Genomic DNA, 17,711 nt, shown 5'->3' on the forward strand with positions numbered 1-17,711 from the left:
TCAGGAGAGGAAGAAAAAGAAACTGTGTGGGAGCAGGTGTGTGGTTTTTTTAATAGAGTGCGTGACTGAGAACGTTCCTTGAGAAGTGGTCAGGGAGCCTCATGAAAGTAACCGTATTTATTGTATAGCAAAAAGCATTTATTGTTTGTTAAATACTTAGGACCAGATCACTGCTCTGATCCAGCTAGTGCACACTGCTCTGGCAACACAAAGTGTCTGTTAAACCAGCTTAATTGGCTGATTAATCTGGGTTTATAACTGCTTCGTTTTGCTGGGGTGGTGAGGAGCAGCCAAAAGAGAGAAACTGCTGTAGTCCGTGTGTTTAAGCTGTTGATCCATCTTTTTGTAGGCCGAATAAAAAGGCAAGGTTTACCCTGCTGAGCTGCTGCCCCGTGTTTCAGTAGAAAAGCAGAGTTCCCTGGGACCGTGGGGTTCTCTGCCTGTGTTACACACCTCAGCTGCCCTGAAACCTTGCATTTCTCACAGGGATTTCAACAGAAGCTCTGCAAACAGCTTTGAGAGTTGCCGTGTTCCCTTCCAAAGGGTAATTTAATAGAATAACGTTTGTTGGGAGTGTGTAAGAAGATGCAACCTTGTCAGCAGATCAAGACCAGTGAGCAGTCTGGTTATAGATGGTGTCACCAAGCAGAAATATTGCAAAAGGACTTGCTTTTGGTGGATATAGGGACATGCAGATATCAATACATACTTAAAGCAACATGTTTAAGTGCTGTCATGAATAAATATGAGCTCCTGAACTGGTGCTAGAAAGAGGATCTCGCTGTGCTCTGACGGGGGTACTTTGGTGCATTGTCTTCCGTCGCCTGTCCAGGTCTCTGGCAGCTGTTGCTGTCCCAGTCTGGTGTTCTCTGGGCATCGCTGTGATTGCAAAGACTGGCTTAGCCAGCGAGTGAGAGGGTTTGAACGCAGCCTGCATCCTCTGTGCTGGCAGGTTCGTGCAACCTTGTGCTCGGTGGAATGGCATTGCTGGAAGAGACTGAGAGACCTGCTTTGAGTGCGAAATGTAAAAGATAAGAGGCAAAAAATTGCTACAAGTGTGGGAGATCTCAGTCTTGGCTGGTGCTGCCAGCACCTTTCTTCCTGCTGTCTGCTCTGCTCGCAAGCCTGCGCAGTAGAATGGTGTCGGTCATATGCTCCGGAGATGCCGTGAAAACTGGAGATGCTGTTCAGAGCAACCACACTGGGTGCTTGAGTAATCCTTGCGTCAGTGGCACTGCTTAAAAGAATGCTACCAACTTGCTAGCAAATGTAAAAATAAATGGCTTGCATAAGGTACCTGTTAACAGTGCTGGATGCTCAATGGATGGTGTAATGGGAGTTTGGGAAGTCAAGAGTTGAAGCATGTGCAGAACAGACCTGGTAAATACAAGGCTGTCAGAGAGCAGAACCATTAGTGATGGGTTTACGAGAAGAGAACCTGCTTTTAATGTGGATTGCTTTCTAAAAGAAAGTTTAAAAATAGTGAAATGGTTCTGTGCTTCATTTTACGCTGCCAAAAAGATAACATACTGGTGTGCCTGAACTAGGGAAAGGGGATTTAAATAAAAAAAGGAAAAGATTAAACAGGAAAGCTACAAGAGGTCCCCAGTTTCTGGCAGGACTCCATGTATTAGATATGTTTTCACTTTCGGTGTCTTGCACCAGTCTGTCTGAAGAGCCTGGGAAAAGACGCTATTAAGTATCGTACATCCCGCTTGGAAAACTTGTTACTGCAGTTGGGTTTTATAGCAAAATTAAAAAACTATAAAATTATGCCCTTTATTGTGATGTCATTTAATAGATGTGCTTGCAACAGACATACATGGGCTACTATACGTCACGTGCTTCAGAATAACTGTGATGGATTTTGTGTGTGTGTTTGCTTATTTTTTGAAGAGAAGGACGTGCCAAACAGACCTCTGAGAGTGCGTGCCCAGTCTCCAGATGGAAAGTTACCTTTTCGGTGGAAGCCACCTTATGGAGCAGGCTTCAGGGGTCCACGCAGCAGATCCCAAGGTTACCTCCGTGGGTACGGAGAGAGCAGCCGAAGGATGAGCTATGCTCCGCTGCTGCAAGAGCGACAAAACCAGGAAGCGAGAAAACTAGGTGAGTTGGATTTCCCTGAGAGCATCGAGCTGAGCTAGCACACGTCTGTAATCGATGCCCTGTGGCTGCTAGGTGAGCGCACATCACGCACGTGGTGTTGTAGCCGTCAAAATGACTTCTTCCTCTATATGAAAATGCTCACCGTATTGCATTCTGTAACATGTTCTTAACAGAAAAATACAATCACCAGGGTAGAAAGTGTAGCAGAACTTGATGCTGTGTTAAAGAGACATCATGTGTGAGTTACTCATGTTAATAGCAGAGGGAAGGGCTGGAGAGAAGAGCCATAGCTCAGATTCTTCTTGCATGTGGTGGGACCCCTCTGAAATCCATTATTCCTTGTCCTCTTCTTACACTTTATGTCCCTACATTATTTCAGGCCAGTGGAGAAAAAAGTAATGCTTTAATTGAATCTACCCACGCTTACCATTACTACTGCTTCATGGGCTTCGTACTAGAGTGTTACACTCGTGTGTCCATGTTCTCTCCAATCCCTTCATGAGGTCCTGGTCACTAAGGGCTCCTGAGACAATCAGGTTGGCCTCTTCTGTGCTCCCTGCCCTGCCATGATGGTTTGCACTCGTGCCCTAGATCCCCTGCTCTTGATTTAAATGATTTCCCATCTAACGATATCAATGAGATTTGCAACAGTTTTATTTCCCCAGAGGCTGAGCATTTCCCTTTGGGCTCTTTGTGTCACTTGCCTGTGTCGTGGGTGACCTGTCTCTGTCCTGCTGCCTGAGCTCCGCTTGCCCAAGCGGGCACTAGGTCTGTACTCCCTCACTCACTTTGCTCCTGGGCTGTTCGGGTGTGTTTGCTTGAGGTTAGGCGTCTTTCTCTCAAAATCTGTTGTGTAAGCTGGAAGCCTGTCCCACAGATAGTCTGATCTTGGGTTACAAAATGGGTGATGATTCCAAAATCACCTGTGGCTGCTAGAATTCCTGGCTTTGCAATGTAAATGTATATTTCCTCTTGTGCTTTGTGGGTTTTGTATTAAACGCACATCTTTATCTCCGTGTCTCCAAAGAAGAGGGAACTCCTCAGTCACCTTTATCGGTTATTCCCCCTTCTCCTAACAGGAATGTTGTACTTACTTCTCGTCCCTTCTCTAGTATTCACTTCTTCATCTTTCCACACACCGCGTGCGGAGGGAAGACTCTGATGTCTGTGCCGAGGTGACAGGGTCGAGACACGTACGTGTGGGTGATGCTCTCTTGTTTGTTTGATGCCCAACATGTACCGCTGCTCTGCAGGTTGAGAGCCTGTCCAGGCAGTGCAGAAGTCCATGGAAATCTTGTCACAGACTTAGTGGGAGTTCAGTAATGAACTTAATCTTGATGAGAAATACTGTTTAACATGGTTTGGAGCATCTGCTTCTTGTTTTCATTGCTTTTATACTGTGTTTTTTTAAAAAGGGAGAACAAAAGTGGTTTAAATAATCAAATTATCAGGAGAAGAACTCAATCCTAGAATATAGGACTCTTGTAATGGTCTTTCCATGTTAATCATTTGCTTTCCTGCTTCTAAAATACCAACTTTAGTGTTGTTACTGCATGCATGTTGAACCCTCTGACATAAATGCTTGTGACTCTAAATAAATTAACTTTCAAGTAAGCTTCTCCTTCTGTATCAGAAAAGAATAAAACGGAGTTCTGCCTGAAAAGACTAAATTTTTTTTTTAATGACAAAATATACAGGAAAGCCTCTGTTTTTTCCCTGCATGTACAGCCTCTGAGTCAGTTCATGTGGTTTCGCTACCATCAAGGAGCTCCAAAGGACGGAGCCAACCTGTCTATAGGTCATCTTTAACTAAAAGAAAAGTCACAGGTATGTTTCTTTCACATCTGCTGTCAATTCATGAAGATATTTGAACGCAATGAGATAGCTTTGTGATTTTTAGGCTGCAAGTCTTTTGGTGCTGGAGCTGCTAGGTTTTTCTCTGTGTGTTAAAGAACTTGATGGATGTCTCTGCTTCTCTAACAAGCACGATTAATAAAATGGTATAACTCTGCAATATGGTTGGTTGGGTTCCTGTTGTTGGGGTTTTTTTTAGTCTCCTCCTGTCTTGCTATTGGCAAATGTTATGCACTGCCATAACGTCATGACAAGACTTGATTAAATCAAAGCCAAACCTCCACAATGGTATGCCTTCTTGTCAGATCTCTGCCCCCTTTTCTGAAGGGCTGATTTCCAGAAGCCTAAACCTGGTCAGCAAAAGTTTTCACTTCCTTTTGGAAAGAAGGCATTACATACTGCTGCCAAGGTTGAAAAGGATGAGTGAGATTCTAAGTCGTCTCCATGCCAGCGCCACTTTCTCACGCTCTCGCATTGCAATGAGAATGACGTGGGGGTGGCGGAGCGTTTCAGGTATTTTGATGATGATGGAGAACACCTTTGTCAGAACTGAGAACAGCGGTGTATTGGAATCCCACCTCACACCTTTTCTGGGGAGGTGATGCCATCAGTGTCTCATGCTCACTTTCTCTCTTCAGGTGCTCCCATTGCATAACTTTGGAATTCAGTCCCCTAAGCCACTTGGGAGTAATAGATGGGTCCTCTCAGCCACTTTTGTGTAGTAGCTGTTTGGCTTGGAAAAACTGGAATTGTCTGAGAACCCTCTGCATTAAAAACCTGATTGGAAGAAGTGAAATGTGCTTCCCTGCTGCCTGCCTTCTGGGCGGGCAGTGCTGGGTTTCAGGATAACCTGCCACCCGCTAAGAGAAGGGCGGTCTGTCCCTGGACTTCAGTCATGCATGAGTAAGGTCCCTAGAGAATGAAATCGTACTGCGGAGTTTACTGGCCCCTTTGCTTTCCTGACCCATCAGTATTTTTCCAATGTTACCCTCTGTAAAACTTGGGCTGGAAAGTTGTGCCTCTGGGAGACTTGGGAATAGTCGCTGTGACACTAATGGGAAGGGTCGTAAATCTTTCACGGGGCAGTAGGTAGGCTAGACTGGAAAAACTCTGATAGAGAGATAGAAAAAGGAGTCTCATCAAAATTAAAAACCTCAAAAAAATCAGATTAGTTTCACTTAATTTTGAAATTTTGTAAATTATTTGCAAAAGATGTTCTAATATGTCAAAACAACCCACTTCAATGATTTTAATTTTTGTTTTAATGTGTTTTTTTTTTTTAATTTTTGCCTTATATACCGTAGAAAATGAAAAGCTGAATTCAAATAACCTGTTTGAAGCCCTCAAAAATGTAAAATATGCAGGAATTCTCCCTTATGAAAAATTTTTGGCAATCCTTGGTTTTATTGCCCTTCAAAATGAAACCAAATTTTAGAATCTAAAAATTTTTCGTAAGGCAAAATTTCTGCTCTCCAGGCGGCTCTAGCAGTGAGTTTGCCAGAGATGATGAGTGTCAGTATGTTAATAAGATGTTTGCTGTAAGTAACAGTTTGAGGACTGATAGAATATTGAAGGACTGTGGAATATTTTAGTATTCTGGTCTTGTAAGCAGACAATTAACAGAAGAAATGATGTTTCCATGGGGTACCATCAGTAACCAATGTGCTTGGATTTCCACTGCCACTGTATTTGTTACTCATCTGTGCTGTGTGCGTATTATAATGTCAGTTGAAGACAGTTAGTGTTTTTTGAGACCTCTGATGTTGTTATTGATGTGCCATTTTGTTTTGCCATTTCAGAGGAGGAAGAGGTGGAGGTGGCACAAGACATAACTGTTCGAGTTATGTCCTCTCAGTCTGTGCTCGTTGCTTGGACAGACCCACTGTATGAAAAACAGAAGGTTGCAGCAAATAGGTAATTAGCCCTGCGTTTTCTTTTCTGAATGCATACTGAAGGTGAATTCCTGCCAACGCACTACTGATTGCTTTTGCATTTATTTAATTACAGTTGATTATAATTTAGCTTACGGCATAGGAATTTGCATATACCTACCTATGACGTGGCTGGTGGGGGATACTTCAGAGAAGCTGTTAGAAACCTGGCATGGGTGGATGTGGGGTGATGTACCCTCCTTGCCTCCCAGTGCCCTGGTATGTAGAGTTCTGTGTAAGTGCTGGACTACAGGGGTTTAGATCCCTTCTGAAACGTCGTCAGGACCAACTGGGGATATTTTGCTATTCAAATGCTGGTATATCACCATGGTCAGCAAAGCCCCCTCTGTGAATGGGGAGGGAAGGGGTGGGAGACAGGGCACAGCCCACAGAGGCGAAGTGTTGAGTTGGATTGTCAGAACAGACTACAGCTTCGAGACAACCGTATGGTGAGTGACGGAAGCATCACTGCAATGGGAAGGACACCCAGCAGTGCCTTCTGCATCTGCTGACCCTCCAGAAACCCCATGCAGCTGAGGCTGAGCAGCTCGGGGGCTCCCATGAGCGGGAGAGCTTGGCTCACAGAAGCGTGCCACAGCAGTTGGAGACCAAAATAAACAGAGAAACGGGCTGGAAACTGCCAAAGATCTGAAAGTGCTGGATTGTGTTGCTCAGCCTGGGAACACCGAAGGGCTGTGCAACCCAGCACTGAAACACCCTGAGGGGCGCAGCGGGAGAAGTGGTAATTTTAGATGTTCTCCGTTTCCTTGTGGAAGTGGTTATCTGGGCAGACACGTGGGAACCAAGCCACCAGCGCTGCTCTGGGATCGAGGGGCTCCCAGCCATCCGGCCATGCTCCTGGCCATGGGGCAGCGAGATGGTGGCGTGGAGTCCCCCAGGATGCCTGGCTTTGTTCGGAAAGCCCTGCGGCTTCCCCCCAGGGCAGGGGGTGTTTTGAGTAAGAGGCTGGAAAGAACAAGTCTGTCCCTTGGGGTGAAAGCAATCAGACTCCATTAGAGGAAGGCACAAATATTTGCTTAAAAGATGCTGGCTGGTGGTGGTGGTGGTGGTACTTTGTTGTTTGCATTTTGGTAAGTTCCCCAGTAAGCCCCAGCAGGCTAGCTGAGGGGAAAGCAGCCCCGTCCCTCTATGGTTCTGCTAATGCAAAGTTTCGGCATGTGAATTTTTATTTTCATGCGTTTCTGATCTCAGGCAATACAGTGTTCGCTATCGGGAAAAGGGGGAATCGGCGAGGTGGGATTACAAGCAGGTGTCCAACCGGCGGGGGCTGGGGGAGAACTTGGTGCCGGACACCATGTATGAGTTTGCCGTCCAAATCTTGGAGGGAGAAAAGGAAGGCAAATGGAGCGTGTCTGTTTACCAACGGACCCCGGAGGCGGGTATGTATTCAGAAGGTCCTTGGGGTAAGATAAATCTTAGGGTTTGAGCTGTGAAATAGGGCTGACTTGAAGGAAAGCCAGAATAAGTGGTTGCCTGGAGCAGCAGAGGGCTGGGAACATGGGAAAAGCCTCGGTGCTGCTGCCTATGTCCCTGCAGCAGTGCCCTGGAGAGCATACTGGGGCTGCTCTTGTGGCACAGCGAGAAGAGGGGAGGTGGCTTGGGTATTTCTGGGGGACGGGTCAGCACCTTGGACCCCTGCAGCTGGATCCACTCTTCCCTTTAGGAGGAGCAGCCTGGTTGCTGTCCCTCTCTGCAGGCAGCAAATTTAAATCCTGCCTCCATCACGGAGAAGCTGTGGGGTCCCTTTGGTACAGGGAAGTGGTCCATAACAACCAAATTACCACGTCGTTCCGGCTAAGCCACAGTAGCAGTCTCATGCAGACAGCCTGTTCCTAAAAGTATGGAATAAAATGTCACCACAGGAGCCTGATCGAGAGGTGTAATACAGGCACGCGTGGACCTGAGCCATGTGCGCTCTTCACATTTATCTTTGAAATGGCTGTATAGGAATTTCTGCTATAAGAAGGAATAAATGTTGTATGCTGTGTAGGTCAAGTTTTCTTATTTGCCTCTTCTTCATATGGCTGTTTCACAGCTCCTACCAGTGCACCTGAAAATTTGGATGTTTGGCCACTAAAGGGGAAACCGACCTCTGTAGCAGCATCCTGGGATGCTCTCCCAGAGAGTGAAGGAAAAGTCAAAGGTATGTCATCACTGTCGGTTTTTAACCCCCTCAAGGAGCTGGTCTTCTCGAAGCTAGACTGCCGCTCCACAGCAAGCTGGCACCGCTGACTCTGCCAGGAGTTTTGCACTTATTAACGGCTTACACTTGAGCAAGATTTTCTTGTTTCCAGCCCGGCATCTCCACACCGCTGCTGGGAAGCCATCGTCACTGTGTGCCTGGGATGTCGTAGAGCTTCCCAGGATGTCACGCGTGCATGCTTACCTCTTCTTCTGTTAATAAGCAGGTTGAAACGGAGCTCAAGAAGGAAGTTTCCCAAAGGGTTTGTAACAGTTAGGTGAAGAAGGAAAAGTTGGGTAGTTGCAAAGAAAGTGAGTGGGTTTATGTTGTGTTTTATTTCTAGTTTATCGTGGAAGGAAAGCCTCAGCTTAAGAAACAAGTGCAAATAGTGATTTCAACAGATATCACACATAAGCCTTGGGTACTATAGTGTTACTGTACATGGTCATAGAGCTAATTTGTCAGCAGCTATTTACCTGCATAGGATTTTTCAAAAAAAAGCTTCCTGGGACTTTTTTTTTTTCCTTTTTCCCTTGGAAAATGAACAGACTGATTTTTTTGGCAGCTCCTGTTCTCCAGTGGTTGATGGGGCTGTGTTGTCAAGTCACACAAGTTTCTGGAGGTGCCTTATGAGCACCATAGCATCTCAGGGTTTAAAACCCCTTTGGCCTGGAGGGAAGTGTACCGTGCCTGCATACAAGACCTACTTTATGTGTTCTTCAGGGTAGTGGAGGAATTCCTTCCTCTTTGAAGTCAGTAGGAGTATTGCCAGTTGCTTCAATGGAGCTGCAATTGTGTCCAAGAATTATTATTTCTTAAACTAGGGTCATGCAGGGACGTTATCTGAAATTTCAAATCTGCTCCTAATTTTGAGCAGTCTGTAGCCTTTTGTCTATTTTTGTCTGCTGATCTTTAGATGGTACAGCCAAGGCAATCATTTTAAAGATACCTGATATTCAAGGGCTTAATTCTTATACGTGTCTAATATATCATTGTTTTTCTTGAGTGTGAAGTATTACAGGAGAGGTCTTATTTTTAAACTAAATAAATGACAGAAATGATATTTATACTGGCTAAATGAAATCACTGAATTAGCACTTCATAGTCATTTTGATAGCACATGGTAATAGGGAATTTTTGTCTTTTGGTCCTTTTGTTTTTCAGCCCTGTCCTTTTGTATATTTATACCACGTATTAAAGTAATGGGAGCAAATGCCCTCCAGTAGCCATTTGAGAGTTACCAGAAGTTATACCAGTGCCTCTGCAATTAAAGCAACTCTTGTGTATCTTAAAACAAACAAAAAAACTCCTAATCCAAAGCTGACTATGCCTTCTAAGACAATTTTTTTTTTCAACTGAGCATTAAATGCATTTCCATGTAAAATGTTGATGATTTTTTTTCTGGGTTTTGTTGACCTATGCATGGCTTATTTCTTAACACAATGAATATGGGCTCATTTTCAGAAAAAAAAAAAAGAATTTTCCTGTTTTTAAAGGTGTTATTATGTTCCAGAGTTTTCTCGTCGTGGCACTGTGACTCCTCAAGTATTACTGTGTTTCTTTGTGTAGAGAGAGAAAACCAGCAGCCCTTGGAATTGATTTTCAAAACTCTGTTTCGGTCCGATACCCATGCCTCTTACAGAGGACTGAAAAGAAAAGGAAGCCTGCACGTGGCTGAGATCTTACCTGCACTCCTTGGGAGTGTGAGGGGAAGACTCTTCTTTGTACCTACAATTATTCCTATAGGGGTGAAATTTCTCTCAATACAGAAAGCTACTACAGAGCACAGGGGCCACAGCAATCCCAAACGGAAAGGGGAGAGCAGGGTGAGTTTCTGAAGTGGCGGCAAGACCTTGCTTTGCCCTCTCCGCGGTGGTCTTTGGCCCTGGCTATAGTTAAGGACGGTGTGTCGCGTTCTGATTTTGTTGGACAGGCGTGCTATCGCTGCCGTTTGGCAATATGCAGTGCTGTTATTTCCTGGTAGAAGTCTCTTTTCTGAATAAGAAATTCCATGAATTTTACCTACTGGCCCGTAGATTATAGCTAAAACCCCTCTAAGCAAAGACTCAGCTGGAAGCACTTATATTTGACTGCAGTAATACTGTTTCCAAGATTAAAGTCAGTGCTTTGGTCTTTTCACGGGGACGCCCCTCAGTCTCCAGCCCTGCTGAGGACTGACTCTATGGCCTTTGGAGCTGCTGGAGTTTCACCGCGGTGGACTGGCAGAGCTGCTTTGCATAACTAGGGTCTTAAAGTCCAGCGCAATTATAGCCATGTCAAGGCTCTGTTGGAAATGTAGGATAAGAAAGTAACTAGTAGTAATGAATAATGTCACCTGATTTTAATACTGATATCTTGAACAGTAAGTGTGTGAATACACCATTTTGTTCTCCCAAATAATTTCCGTGGGAAAGAAAATATTTTAACATTCTTATTTGCTGTGGGCATAGCTACAGTCATCAATGCAATTGTGTGTTGTCCACCACTGTGAGCAAGTTATGTTTTGGAAGAATATTCTCTGGATCATGTGTTGTTGATTGCAACTATCTTGGTAGCTAATCAGTAAGTTCAAAATTTCTCTTTCTCTTGGGAAGTCTAAAATCTGCTTGTGGTTCATCAGCTGTAACAACACGGGTATTCTGGTCGTAGCAATCCACACTACCGAACATTTGCACAGTCTCTCAGACTAGACTTCCTCAAGTAGTAGGACAGTGCATATTTTCCTGGCAATGTTCATATATGTTTTCTACCTCCAGTGCATTTTCTGTTTGTAGGTTTCCTCTGTTATTTCTGATTTAGGGCAGTTAATTTTTTCAGAGGACTCATTTTTTGCCCTTTATTAGTTGGTGTCCAGAAACAAAAAAAGGTCTCCTGGTGCAGCACACCAAACCACGCAGTAGTTGATGCTGTAACCTTCTCATGTCCCCCACACCTTCCCTGGAAGTGCGCACGCTCTCGTCCGGCTCCTCTTGGTGACATTTCACCCTGATGGGCATTGTTGCTTATGTATTTTTACAAAAGTATAGCTAACATATTCTGTCTCAGTCATGAGGTCATTGATGTGATTTGGTTTTGTCTGTTAAGATGAAAAAATGTTCAACTTACCTACATATATATGTGTATCTCTCTCTCTCATGTCTTTATACTCCAGCTGTTGACTCGGCGTGCATTGCTAGTGTATTAATTTTAGTAATGCACGTTCTAATTCATCCTACCCATACAGTCTGTCCGCTGGAAACAGGACTGTTTTCAGTTTCCTCCTTCCAACCGTCTGCCAAATCATTTCAGAATACATTCTTTCATACGCCCCGGCTCTCAAGCCATTTGGAGCAAAGTCCATCACCTACTCTGGAGCTACAACATCAGCCATAATAGATGGTCTGCAGGCCGGAGAGCGCTATATTTTCAAAATTCGTGCAGCAAACAGGAGGGGACCAGGTCCTCAGTCTAAAGCCTTCAGTGTCGCCATCCCAGCAGGTGAGCACGAAGCCATGCACCAATTGCGTAGTCCACCCATTCTTGCCTTGGTCCCAGTTGCATGAATTCTTACTGACTTAGCTTCCTCTGCACTCCATCTAACCCGTGGGATTTTACTGCCTTAATACTGTTTCTGTTAGCTCTTTTCATCACTATGTTGTCCAAAGAGATGCTTGTAGATAAGCGTTTGTCACTCTGCAGCATGTAAAAGGACATTTTATGGACATTTTAACATCTTATATAAATGCATACCATACTGTGTTTCCTGCATGAAAACACTATGTGCTCTTCTTATCCCAAGGCCAAAGAATACAATGCTTTGGGCCTTTGGTTGCACGATTCCTGACAACTCCCGCTCTTGAAAGTCACTTAGAGTGGCTCACGTAGATACTACTCCATGTGTTTGCTTCTTGCAAAAAAGATGCTGTTGTGGGGACAGAAGATTTGCTGAGTTAACTAAGAATGTAGGCCACAGCCTCAGATGGGATAATGCAGCACCATGCCATCAACATGACTAAGCTCTGCTGACGGTTTGGTTCCACTGGTAGGATGTTGCTTTTAGATATTTGATTTTAATTGCTCTAAGTTTTACCCAAGCTACAATAATTCCACATAGGTGCCTTCCTACAAACCAAAACTTACTCAGCTGGACTCCACAGGCTGGTTAATACAGAAATAATTATTGTCTTACATCCTCAGGAGTTGTTTTGTTCATGCTGCCTGATTGGTTTCTTCTCTTGGTCAGTTTTTGGTGTTCTTCGTTGTTGTGAATAAACACTTTTTTTTTTTCCTCCAGCTGCTCATGAGGATTCAGTTGCTCAGCAACAAACAAATATTCAGGATAATTCAGAGGCTAAAAAAACTGGGAATGATGGCTCATCTTCTCAAACTTCTTCTGTTTCTTCAAAAGTCCAACCATCGCTTTCCTCTAAGCAGTCGTCTGTTCATTCACCTAATGTTAGTGATAAAAAGAGTCTTCTTTCTGAATATAAGAATAAAATCTTGTCTCGAGGAGTCCTAAGTAAATCTCAGTTACCTTCTAGAAAGACAGGAGAGCTGGAACCTGATCTCCAATCCACCGAGGTGACAGATGACCGCGATTCCTCCCAAGAAGCTCCAACGACACCACCAAAAGCCCAGGATCCAAGAAGGAATGTTAGACCCTTGTCCCCTAGTCGGCCAGTCCACCCTGTCCTTGCTGCAGGGAGGACCTCTATTCGAACCCACACATCAGAGGTGTCACAGCAGATGAGGACAGAGAAACGTGAGCCACCAGCGCTGTTACCATCGTCAGCACAACACTCTTCTGCCTCGTCTGTGCCTAAATACACAGATAATGAAACAAAGCAACTGAGGCAAAGCAACACTAATGTGCCTTCAAAAACCTCTTCCCATCCTCTGCCTGCCAAAAATAATGATCTTGCAGGTAGTGTGGAAGAAAAGCCAGACCCCGTGCTGGTGAAAGTGTCTTCTAAAACTTCAGAGCCTGGTCGCCTGGCTTTGCCATCAAATCGACAGTCTGCTATCTCTCATGAGGTTGTCCCAAGCCATCCCAGTAGGCCTGGCTCCCTGGGTCATTCACATCAACCCTCTTCCAAGTCAGCAGGTTCCCATGCTCATGATAGCTATAATGAGTTTGACAGTGAAGAAGCAGAGGACAGAGCAGGACAGCCCAGTTCTAGGTCACAGCAAACAAGACTTCCCTCAGGCTCCAGTTCTCGCACGTGGAAGGATTCGAAGTTAGCTGCAGTGGCAGTCTCATCGAGGTCTGCTGTTTCTGGTCATACTTCACCTTACTCTCGCTCCTCCACCAGTGCCAAATCTGACGGAAAGGATGTTGATAAGAGTTACAGGGAGAACTCACAAGATGCAAACCCCTTATTTCCTTCTCTACCCTCTTCCAGACAGTCTTCTTCAGCAATCTATTCCAAGAGAAGAAATCCTCAGGTCGATTCCGAAACACACAGTGAGAAGTCACCCCGCTCTGACTCAGACGAACAGCAAAGTCAAGCAGCTACTCCAGAAAAGCATTCTCTTTTGCAGTCTTCTCTTTCCAAACATAAGCCTGAAGAGCAGGACAGTCGAGAGGTAAAAGAAATGCTTGCTCGATCAAAACCAGGTGTATCTTTGCCTAAAAAGACATTGCCCTCTCATCTTCCATTGGAGAAGACCTCCCACTCAGAGCCTCCACAGAGGTCACAAACCAGTCCTTCCTTACTGCATTCGAGGGGCCGGCGCCTCCCGTCTCATGTCTCATCCCAGAATAATGAAGAATTGCAGGAAGATGATGATGATGGGGATGTAACAGAAGGCAGTGACAGAGCAAGCAGCCGCTCTGTGTTTCCTAAAGAAGTGTCCTCTTCTAGGGGATTACCTTTATCTTTCTCTCAGGGAAGCTCAAGTTCATCTCTATCAAAGCAACCGCAGCCAAGTTCTCAGGTACCTTCCTACAACCCAAAACTTACTCAGCCAGACTCCAGTTCTGCCAGTGATACAGCAAAAGACAGCCAGCATAATCCAAGGTTGTCACCCACTTCTTCGAGACAGGCTCGTCCTTCGTTACCTACTCGCTCAAGGGTCCCTACAAGAACAGTGTCCCAAACAGAGAAAAAATATGGCCTGTTGCCCTCAAAAGTGTCCAAAGCTGAACTTCCTCAAAAAGTTCCTTCCTCCTCTTCATCTAAATCTCGTCAGTCAGTTTCTAATGAAGAGGATGATTATTACAGTGAATATGATCAGAAAGAAGTGGAAGAGAAACCCACAGCTTTGGCAGCAAAATGGTCCCCTTCTGTTTCTAGAGGTAACAAAAACACATACGATGATGCTACTAGCAATAAAAGGAAATCTATGGACACTCTTCTACCTCACAAAGTAAGCTCTGAAGAGGAAGAGAAGGAAAAAACTCCGACATTAAAAATATCTTCTCCTGAATCACCAGGAACCTCTGCCATAGCATCACGGATTACTCAGTCCTCTAACAAGCATACCCCATCTAAACCAAGCTTTGTCTGGCCACGTTCTTCTGCATCTGCCACCACACACACTGTTTCTCCAACAGTTTCTTCTTCTACTTTGTCCCCTCGCCAGCGACTATTGAACTCCAGGCTACGGAGCCCTTCCCAACGGCAATTTGTTAGACCTCCTTATAGACAAGGTATCTTGTCTTTGTTGTAGTAATCTCAATGAACTGTGTTTTTCCTAGGATCAGCAGTTAGATGAAAAGTCCTCTGTCAGAATGCACGTTCGGTTATTTAGTATAATGTATTACTCTTCATTTTGGTGGTTCTCAGGGAGCCCAGTTCTTGAGGACATTGCCTAATCGGTGTGATGTGGTGCCCCAGACCTTTAGTCCTGTGGTCTGATCTGCACAGGATCTCATGATCCACAGAGGAGATGACAGAGTTAGGTACTAATCTGGAAAAAGGGCTATATTCCTTATTGAGCTGTGACTTCACTGAATGCTTACTGAAAGCACGTTTGTACTCAGAATATGACAACCTCTCAGGTATATTGCTCTTCATCCTATGGATCACTAAAAGGCTTTTGTGGGTTATATAGTGCTACCTTGCCCACACCTGGGCAGTAAGGTGTTTCCTCATGATGTCCTGGCATTCTGTGTTTTCTTTAATTAATTTTTAAGCCACTTTCCTCTTGTCTCTAAGTGACACCTCAGGGTTGCACATTCCTGTTGAGGACTGCTCACATCACAGTCAGGCCCTCTAATACCTTTATGGCTGTGATTTACCCCAAATGTTAGAGGCTTGCTTTCTGGCAGAATATCTGCTGACCCTAGGTAGTGGAACAGAGGGTCCACTACACATCAAGGTGTGTCACCTGTTGATTCCTCATGTCACCTATGGAGAATCCCAGGCAGTCTAAGTGACTTTGCTAGGTAGAAATATTTTTTCTCCCTCCAGTGCATGGACCTCCAAAATGGTATTGAGTGACCTGAGTGTTTTAGTAAGTACCTTCTGTACTATATGGATAGCAATGTTTTGTTCAATGTGGCCTCGCTGTTAATACAGTGAGGACCATGCAGCTGGATCCAAAATGGTATTGAGTGACCTGAATGTTTTAGTAAGTACCTTCTATACTATGTGTAGATAGCGATGTTTTGTTCAATGTGGCCTCACTGTTAATACAGTGAGGACCATGCAGCTGGGCTGTTGTATTTGCTATGCCTCAGTCAGACTCAGTGTTGTGTAGAGGTCCCCCAGCCTGCAGAGCTTTAAGATGGGAGCAGACCTTAAATAATACCATGGAGGATGAGATGCATGGCATGAAATAACTGATTTCTCCATGGAGGTTGTATACCAGCTTACTGTTAGCCATGTGATTGGGAAGTTAATTGCCGAGGAGTGTTAAGTTAATATATGCATATATTTTCATATATATTTTTCTGGAGGCAAGTCTCTGAGCTAGGATGTGACAATTGCTGCCCTTTCTGAGCTGGGGGGCCTGCAGCTCCGTGCCACTTCTTCTCCACTTCTGAGCTGAGTGTGCCTCTGTGTAGCAGTGGCTTTTCAGCTGCAGAAGGGGAGTCCTTCCTTTTACAAAAAAAAAAAAAAAAAGGTACTCCCCATCCCCTCTCCTTTCAGTTCATCACTAAAGCTTTATATAAGGATAGGATTGAACAAGTGGTTGTGTTTAATAATGGTGTCTTCCCTCACCCCACTCCTCAAATGTTTACAAAGATCACGTACGTTTTAAAGGCTGTAGTGCCATCCAGAAATGTTACTCTGCTTTCTTAAAAAACCAAGAGGGACTAAAGAGACTGAATAAACATGGTAGAAACAAACCATGAATGTTTAACCTCTTTGGAAGAAACCGTTTCAGCTGCTTGTGTCAGCTGTGGGAATCCAACAGTGTCACAACAGTTGCTCCAAGCAGAAGGGAAATGCCTGGTTTGCCGGGTGTGGTGAGGGCTCTTTCTGCTCTTGTTTCTGTCCAGATAGGTCAAAATATGCATTTCTTTGCATTTTAAAATGTGGTTTGTAGGTTGCGCAGCTTTCTTCAGAAGACTGTGTTTTCTTCCCCGTTTCAGGTTACAATGGCAGACCTAATCTTACAACAAAAAATGGAAATGGAAAAATAATACCTGGTAATAACGGAAAACCAAGTGGACAGAGAGTAATCAATGGCCCTCAAGGAACAAAGTGGGTAGGGTGACCTTCTCTCCAAATTCAAGATGCTTTGGCCTTTTATTGTACTTACATTTTCATTAAGAGAGAACAGTGCCCTCAGTCAATGAAGCTGTAGAGTGCGGTTATACTTATTGATCTAGTTTCCACTATTCCGTTGAAATCTAATGCCAAATTCTGCATTTCATGATTTGAACATTTTAAATGTCTGATTTAAAACCTGTTGGCTTGAATTTTCACCTGTAGCATTACTCCCATAAATTTAGTGAAACGTGTTTTCCTTAAAGTCAGTGGGACTTATGCTCCCCAGTGACTCAGGGCTTGTCTGCCGTGCAGTGTGAGTGGGGCCTGCCCGGGATAGCTGCTGTGAAAGAAAGACACAGAAAGACATTTATTTTATGGCCACTTCAATCTTACTGTTTGCATTAGAGGAACATAGAAAGGTTCATCAGGTATGTCACATTCAAGGGAAGCTTTTTGAAAAGCATGCCCAAAGCCCTTTAAATGGACTCCAGGAGGTGGGGTGGAAAGGTCCTTGAGAGGCCATAGGTCGTCTCTCTACCCCACGAGAGGAGGGCATTTCTGCAAGCAGGATGAACACCTTATAAAGCAAGAGGATCTATGTCAACATCTGGGGCCTGGAGGGCTTCAGAGACTGACCTCATCATCTACTGTCCTGCCTGCTACAGTCTCTTCCCCAGCCCCAAATGTAAGTCTGTCTTGCCAACCTGGAACTTCTGCTCATGTCCTCTTCTCAGTTTCTTCCCAGCACTTAACACCTTTTGCATTTTTGTGTCCTGTGCCTCAGTGTCTGCTACCTCAGGTTAAAACAGCATACAATTCAGCTATTTTGGGTTGAAATAGCAAGGAGGACTGGATTTTGACTGCAGTTACCTCTTGAATTCGGTCCAGGGTCTCAAGACAGATTTGTTTTATGAGACAGAGGCTTTTCTTCAGTCTCCTACCCCAATTAAAATCTTAGCTACTTTGTTTTCACTG

At 44.5% G+C, this 17,711-nt stretch overlaps 1 protein-coding gene across 1 annotated transcript in view; it reads left to right on the plus strand.

Annotated features, from left to right (window-relative positions):
- Window positions 1-1,896: 1,896 nt before the first annotated feature.
- The window catches only part of FNDC1 (fibronectin type III domain containing 1), a gene marked incomplete at both ends in the record, with an annotated part of 34,605 nt that continues 18,790 nt past the window's right edge, over window positions 1,897-17,711 (plus strand). The window contains 9 exons of the mRNA XM_009701778.1: window positions 1,897-2,106; window positions 3,835-3,933; window positions 5,760-5,874; window positions 7,104-7,291; window positions 7,948-8,055; window positions 11,383-11,571; window positions 12,368-13,126; window positions 13,691-14,725; window positions 16,616-16,731. Of these exons, the coding sequence (XP_009700080.1) occupies window positions 1,897-2,106; window positions 3,835-3,933; window positions 5,760-5,874; window positions 7,104-7,291; window positions 7,948-8,055; window positions 11,383-11,571; window positions 12,368-13,126; window positions 13,691-14,725; window positions 16,616-16,731 (2,819 nt within the window). The remainder of the gene's footprint in view (window positions 2,107-3,834; window positions 3,934-5,759; window positions 5,875-7,103; window positions 7,292-7,947; window positions 8,056-11,382; window positions 11,572-12,367; window positions 13,127-13,690; window positions 14,726-16,615; window positions 16,732-17,711) is intronic.

The sequence above is a fragment of the Cariama cristata genome, unplaced genomic scaffold, assembly GCF_000690535.1.
Source record: "Cariama cristata isolate BGI_N322 unplaced genomic scaffold, ASM69053v1 scaffold30226, whole genome shotgun sequence".
Taxonomy (NCBI): domain Eukaryota; kingdom Metazoa; phylum Chordata; class Aves; order Cariamiformes; family Cariamidae; genus Cariama; species Cariama cristata.